This window comes from Cornus florida, unplaced genomic scaffold (assembly GCF_030987335.1).
Source record: "Cornus florida cultivar Cherokee Brave unplaced genomic scaffold, ASM3098733v1 CherokeeBrave_3.0.0_Hap2_Chr11, whole genome shotgun sequence".
Lineage (NCBI taxonomy): Eukaryota > Viridiplantae > Streptophyta > Magnoliopsida > Cornales > Cornaceae > Cornus > Cornus florida.
This window is the reverse complement of record NW_026775581.1, coordinates 107,671,258-107,679,130: the sequence shown is the minus strand read 5'-3', so window position 1 is coordinate 107,679,130 and position 7,873 is coordinate 107,671,258. Positions and strand designations below refer to the sequence as shown.

Sequence of the window (7,873 nt, the reverse complement as noted above, 5' to 3'; positions counted from 1 at the left end):
TTAAAAGCAGAGTAAAACTTAGTGGTAATTTTTCCTTTTATTATTTTATAACAAGTGATTCATCAATTAAAAAATTAAGTATTCCTATTTTATTCTATTTCAATTTTTAGCCAGCCGGCGGCCACCTGTAAGCAAGCTTGTGCATCAGCATATCAGCAATGTGATACTAGCGGCTAGTTTTACTCACTGCACTCTCTTTCCGCTTTTATTCTCTCTCTCTCTCTCTCTCTCTATATATATATATATATATTTAACGGGCAGGTTACTCACTGTTCTTTACCAAATCAAGAATCAAATTCACAATCAAAATTACTGTACACCATTCAAATCAGGTCACAGTACTACAGTTGTGAAGTTGATGTTAATAAACAAATCAAGTGTGGTTACACCAAGTAAGAGGACATGAGATTCCAACTAATTTTCATGCGGGAGGGCATTGGTGCCACAAACCGAAGGAGATCCGGCTTTGAGTTTTGGTTCGGGTTCCCATGGCCATTTTCTGGATTTCGGTTGTGAAACTCAAGAAATTTTGCAATATTGGGGAGGACAAGCTCCCTACAATGTAGATGCAACAAGGGCACCTTAGATAAGACGCTTCCCTTTTGAACATCCAAGCCTGCTGGTCTCCGCAACTTGTAGGGTTCCCCAGTTGTCGGCTCAAAATCAACCCTAGGCATTTGCTTCCATCTACGGTGCACAAACCAACCATACTTGTAGTCACCCACAATTGGTGTGCCAAGAGCTTCAGCACAATGCACACGGAGCTGCAAGAAGAGAGAAGAATTGACTATTCATGTCGATATTTTAAGGATGCAGAACTGAGTCACCGAGGCCTCAAAGGCATAATTCTAGCACACTGTTTTTCCAAAAATAATTATAACAATGATGGTAAACTAAACATTATAATGATGAAAATTCTTGGTTTCCTAACATTTATACTAAAATATTGCACATGCCATTTCACCGGTATATTTGAAAAGTTTTAGTAAGAAAGTTTTAAGGAACTGCTGCAATGAAGATTAAAAATTCACACACAAAAGCCCATGATGTTACCAACTTACCTTAACAGTTTTCTGATCCCCAAAGAATGACATTAATTTTAACTCCCATGAAGAGTTTGAAAAATAAGTTTTTGAAGACCAAACATGTTGATGGGCGACTAAAGCTACAAAAATGATTCGAACTTCTAAAGCATTTGAAAACCCTACATGCCTTATAGATGAAAAAAGAAATACATAAATACATGCATACATACATATATATACATATATATATATATATAGAGAGAGAGAGAATTTAAATAGCTGATAGAATGCCATTTGAGGTGTGAAGTATAAACTCCATGTGACCCTCACACCACGAAGAACATTACATTGCTCGCAAACAGATGGATATATCAAACGCATCTTGGTGGAAGAGAAAAGTACCTGATGTTTCCGGCTTGTATGTGGACGCAATTCAATCCATGAGCATCCATTTATCATGGGACCAAGCACCCGATATTCAGTTACAGCCTCTTGGGAAGGTTCTAAACCTGAGGGATGAGCCAAAATAACCCTCTCAGTTTTCCCATCATCGAGAATTACCTGCAATTAATGACAATAAAAACATTTACATTGTGTCAATTCTTGATGAAGTAAGATCCTCCAAGAGATCCTTCAATTTTCATACGCAAATATGTACACGAGAGAGAGAGAGAGAGAAAGAGAACCTTCGAAAGAGGGGCACATATAAAGCCTTCCTTTTCCTTGGGAGAACCTATGACCAATGCCCAATACCTCTGATATGTTGCTTCACATTCATCATTCCAAGCCTAACATTACCCACATCATACTTTCAAATATATTTTATACATGAAAAAAGTTTGCAGCATCTAATTTGACAAGTGTGATCCTTATTGTTTGATGTTGCCGCATTTTCTTATACCTATAGATATAAGGGAGTGTGTGTCACATGGAATACCTAAAATGCGTGACACTACTTTATATGTGGTGGATCTTTTTTTTTTTTCCCATCTTTTTACTGCTAAGGTAGTATTAATTGGTAATTATAGCATTATTCACTTAAATATACCGTGCAACTCTTTGCACAACCTTCCCCTTAAAAGTGACATTTATTGCACGATATAGATTGATGAGGAAGGATATGAATACCTTAGATGAGGATTTTACTTTATTTATGTCACTGAACAGCCACTGAAGATGAGCTACCATTTCTTTTGTTCTCCCCATAACAAGGAGGCCGCTACTCTCTCTGTCAAGACGATGAACCTAACAAAGTAGTCATATGAGAAATAGCAACAAGAAATGCTTTAAAGGGAGCTAACATTTGACATATACAGTAATATGCATGATCACACCAGCTTTACAAACATAAGCCAGAAGCAAGCATTCCCAAATGGAACAAACAGACACCCAATGCAAATACTTCTTTTTGGAACAGAATACAATCATAAAATTAAATAAGTTACTGTAGAACTGGAGGAAAAAATCATAAGAATAGCAAAAACTTTTTCAGAACTATTGAAATAACTACCGATAAGAAAATCAATGTGCAAAAAAAATAAAAATAAAAAATAAAAAACAATAATAAAATTAAAAAAAAAAAAAAGAAGGGCTGGACCAATGTCGCTGTTACCATCAAAAGCTTCATACTAGATCGCATGATCCCAAATGAACTCCATTACTAGCTCTCTCTCACTCTTTCACACACACACACAGGATAGAGAGAGAATGAAAGAGCTATTTAACCTCTCCTTTATTATTTAATCATGTATTTGTATCATAATATTAACCTAGTATTCTCACTAGAGGTCCGGAAAACAAAGAGGCTTTCATTTTTCCTTTTTGCCAAAAAATCCTAGTTACCTCTGAGCCAGACTCACCCAGACATTCTCCTTGAACTACGCAGCTGCTAGTAAACGAATCTGCTCTTCTACCAAGGCCTTTGATCTTTGATGACAAGTAACATCCCTTTAACTTGTTCTTTACAAACCACCTGTTTGATTGTTTGGTAGCTTCTTCTTTTTCTTTTTTTTCTTTTTTTTCCTAGTTGGGACTCACACACACTGCCTCCACTAAGGTTCGAACCCCTGACCTCCCTTTGGGAAGTAGGAGCCTTGTACCGCTGGGCCACAGGCCTGTTGGTAGTGTTTGGTAGTTTCTAATCTGCTACTTGCTTAGATTCTCTCAAAAACAAAGACTATGCTAGTCAATGAAAGGCCCTAAATCAAATCTCAAAAGATATAAATCCTCTCAATAATATGTAGAGAGTTAAAAGGTTTATGAGATACTGTAGAGTAATTATAGCCACCCATTTATAGCCAATACAACAATCCTGTTATGGAATAAGAAAATAGGTCCTATTAAAATTCTGCTTTGAAAGATTTTCAAACAATAAACATCCCGTAATATTTTTCACTTGATCGAAGGTTTTGCCCAACATCAATCGGAACACAATGTCTTCTGCTATTTTTCCAAATACTAAGTCATAATCTTGAATGAGCCTTTGAAAATTCCTTTGATAAAAAATCTAAACTATGAAAAATATGCGCTAAAAACATTCTTTTGAGCTTTTTCAAAGATAAAGCCTGGGTCATGGATAGTCACTTAAGTCTCACCTTGCCTTAACCTAGATATATAATTAAGCTTGAGAGATATTCTGCATTGCTTTGTTGTTCTTCATCTCCATCATCTTTTTTTTGGTTGTGGCCAAATGGCTCACATTTAACACAATATGTTTCCTGATTTACGGTCAGACGGGGCATTCAAGCTATTTTTGCCAACCATTTATTTCACTTCCATTTGGAACCTTTGGAGATAAAGGAACTTCAGAAATGTTTTCATATGGAAGCTTTGAAGGCATTTCCAGAATTGGCTTTAAGGACTGAAAACTAAATTTTCAGTAAGGATTCTCCATGTACTTTGAGGTAGTTGTACAAGGATTGGCTTAATTTCAATCGTACTTACCATCTTGCTTTCTATAGGTTAAGATGGCGTCTTATACACCATCCCTACCCTTCTTCTAAGTTTTTTCAATGAATTTCCATTTATGAGAAAAAAGAAACCCAAATCATAAATTACTGAGCTTGTATAAAGTATTACATCATAAATACATACCTAAATAAGACAATAGCGCCCAACTTCACTCGATTAAGTTTTTGTTATTGACTATCAACAGGATGAAACTAGAAAAAATTCAGCAGAGTTTTTTTTTTAATACTATCGGTCTTTCAACTCATTATCCAAAACAAGAAGCTTACCAACTTAGGACCCTCATCATAATCATAAGACAATGCTGCAGCTGCCAAGGCATCCATGCTGTTATGAACAGGAAGGTTCCCCTAATAACATAATTATATATATAAAACAATCAAAAGTTCAAAAAATAATAACAATAAAAAACTTTGAACGCAGTAGTCAGAGAGAGAGGAGAATAGACCATAGAGAAGCTAACCTTCCCTGGCAATTTGGGGGGTTTATTTAGTACGATTATAGCAGAATCCTGATATTTTAACAAACCAATAATCAGAGGAAAACAGAAGGCACAACTACAAAATGGAACAAAAACACAATCATATTGGCATGCAGAAGTAGGTATCTATATTGTCATACCAAAACAACCAATAGAGGGGGGGAACAAAAAGAAAATGAGACTGATAATGTATGGCTACTGTGAAAATGGGGAACTGACAAGTCAGGGACCTAGAAATTCATATGCACACTGAAATTGCATTAAATAAGATGAATAAGCACTTGAACTAAAGACATACCTTGTACTTGACAAGCCTTTGCAAATAATCTATCTCATCAGCGTTTGGGTATAGTGTTCCACTTGGTATGGTGTCAAATCTCTTGGAAATCCTAGCCTCAGCAACTGATACCGGTACGTGAAGCCTCATCCCCACCTCCATTACCTCATTATGCTTAATCTGTATGTTAGCTGTAGAATTGTAGAATAATTAAACCAACAAAGTAATGTGTACAGTTGTGACGACGTAAAACAATATGCATGAACACAAGCACACAAAAAGAGTGAGAGACAACTTCAGGTCTTCAGTTTTAAATGTATGCAATAAGTTAAAAATTATAGCTGTGAAATTTTGATCAACAACTAGCTCAATAAACAAGTACCATTACCTTTCTCGTGGGTTTTCTTTGTCCTCCTTTCTCCATCAACGACTCATTTGAATTTAGACATTCCATCTGGACCTGTAAGAAAATGTTAAAACAAAGATTGTTATTTTCCAAACACAAGAATCATCTAACAACATAATAAACATAATTTAGCTATGAAATCTCATACAGAGAACATCTATAATGAGTCCACTACAGAAATGTAATGATGCCAGTTGATTTTATAAGAACATTCTGTTACACTTTTTCTGAAGCTCTTTAACAGACGAGGAGATGAAAATAACAATAAATTCACACCAAACTATTGCATCTACTTGGTATGATTGGTATAAAACTTTGCTCCAGAAAAAGAAAACATTTCAGGTTAAATTTGATGCAGAAACACCAATATGAATAAAGAATATAAAACCTACAATTTAAAGGGAGAAAAGATAATGTTCTTACACTCACAAGGCCCTGGTTGAAATGGGACTGGATCGTGTTTCCAGGGATTTCATCAAAGTAATACTTGATCCAACTAATGGCAGTGACATGAGTGGGCTTCCCAGGAATACTATCTGAGTTCTTTCCAGGTAAGGGGTGCGCAGGGAATGGAGGCAAGGATAGGAGCTGCCGAGGCTTTGGTCCCTGTTTTGGACAGCCCAATTGAGTTATGTGGTTGGAAACTTGGATGATTGGTTCAGCAGAAGCAGGTGGTGGAGGAGAAAGTCTTGAGTAGTGCCTGACAATAAGCAACGTGTTTTGACGCAGGACATTCTTCCACATTGTTGCACATACTAAATCTAACATAGAAAAGTACACTCACACTGAGATGAATTACACATTAGAGACATATAACAAAAGCAGTGGTATGTGCAATCAATTCATACGTCATCAGACTCAAAATGAATGATTTTACATTAAGGGGTAAAAGGAAATGAGTTATTAGAATCAAATCCATTCACTTAGGTGAATAAAGCATTCAACTTATTTCGGAATAATTCAACCATACAATTATGCTGGAATAAAACAAAAAATGAAAAGAAGACAATCAGTTTTATTCATCCATGCTAGTCACCTAGTGCTGGTGTTACAGTGCTTCAAGATAGGCTTAGTTGTCCATCTGTAACGAAGAGAATTTGACAAAATATGCAGGTGGTAATTAACATTATCGAAATGAAAAGCGCAGCCACATACAAGGATTCCACTACTCTTAAAAATATGGTCCATTGTGAATTTGTGATATGCTTCTATTAGAATTGGCACACAGTCAAGGTAGATCAATAACTTTATACATGGAGAAGCATGAAAAGCTTGTGAAAAATGTCATTTAGAATGAACCCACTAAAAATGGGATGATTTTGCCATGTCGCACTGAAATCAACCCTCTCTTTCCTTGAAATAATATCTTCCAAAGTTCGAAAGTGCATCGTAAAATTAAAATCCCATGTCCACGTGATTCTTGTGCTGGATTTCTTTCACAACTCATTATCAAATCTGGCTTGTTTGGTCAACCCTTGGGTCTAGAGTTCGAGGATTGGTGGTAGGAGAAGAGAACTCATCATCAAATCAACTAAACTACATTTTCGAATCAATAGCCAAATCAGAGTCCAATTAGATGATGATTGCTACTCTTAATACACAATTCATTCTCTAACAAGAGGATGCACACTGTTGTCAAAACATATAATGGAAGTTCCATGTGCTATGATCTCTGTGACATTTTTTTTTATTGAAATATATATATTTGTACACACACACACACATATATATATATACACGATTCCTTGAATTTAATACATTTAAGCACATCAACAAAACCAAATATGTTTAGATACTCTTGAATCAATTAACCATAAGAAAATATAAGAAAATAAATAAACACGCGTGATCTTCATTCTTCTTATGCTGTAATTAGTTCATAGTATGAGTTAATTAAAACTCCACAAACCCCTCCAAAAGAAGGAGAAAAAAACATACGACCAAATGAAGATTAAAAAGGAAGGCATACGAATTGTACTCAATTCAACTGAACCTTTTGTTAACAGGCAAAGGAATTGCGAAGATAATATAAATACATATATATATATATATATATATATATATATATATATATATATATAACGAACTCACCGGCGGCGAAAGTAGCGAGAACAACGGCTACAGTGACGGCTGAGACGTCGAGCTAGGGCTTCCAATGCCAGCCCAGTTAAGTAACTGAGTATGTAGGATGGGCAAATGTCTTTGTTTCTAGGTAAAAAAACGTGCAATAATAATAATAATAATAATAATAATAATAAGGGACTTTTAAATATAAGCGGTGGTAGCATAATAATAATAATAAGGGACTTTTACATATAAGCGGTGTTAGCAAAACTATATTACTGAATCATTGATGTAGTTTGCATATTTACTGAACCAAAAGTGAAGACTCAATTTGAATTTTTTATTAAGTTAAAATTATATTTTTACCCTTAAAAGTTTATTTTATGCACAGTTTGACCAAAGAAGGATTTTTAGAAATTCTAGAATTTCTTCAAACAGCGCTTAAAAACTGTTACACTTCACTTGAACTCGGTAATACAACGCATAACCTTCAACAAAGAATAGAAGAACTTAGATCTAGAATTATTCTTATACAGAATATTCTAGAAGCTAAACGACAAAGGTTTTAGCTAGGTTTATGAGTAGAATAGAATTTAGTAACTTAGATAACTCTATAAGACGATTAAGAGAAAATCTAGAATATATCAAAACCC

The 7,873-nt window shown here is 35.1% G+C and overlaps 1 protein-coding gene across 2 annotated transcripts; it reads right to left on the bottom strand.

Moving 5' to 3' along the window:
• Nucleotides 1-272: 272 nt before the first annotated feature.
• LOC132283958 (RNA pseudouridine synthase 3, mitochondrial) lies at nt 273-7,318 on the bottom strand. 2 transcript variants are annotated; one of them, XM_059786009.1, is made up of 10 exons: nt 7,248-7,318; nt 5,580-5,917; nt 5,139-5,210; nt 4,772-4,930; nt 4,456-4,503; nt 4,262-4,342; nt 2,154-2,270; nt 1,712-1,813; nt 1,428-1,586; nt 273-764 (listed from the first exon to the last, which is right to left on the bottom strand). In XM_059786009.1, exons 2-10 carry the CDS (start codon nt 5,898-5,900, stop codon nt 384-386), a joined length of 1,440 nt encoding a protein of 479 aa, XP_059641992.1. In that variant the 5' UTR covers nt 5,901-5,917; nt 7,248-7,318; the 3' UTR covers nt 273-383. The 2 variants fall into 2 exon arrangements, with proteins under 2 accessions (XP_059641992.1, XP_059641993.1); XM_059786010.1 differs by lacking the exon at nt 5,580-5,917 and having other exon boundaries at nt 7,248-7,312.
• Nucleotides 7,319-7,873: the final 555 nt, after the last annotated feature.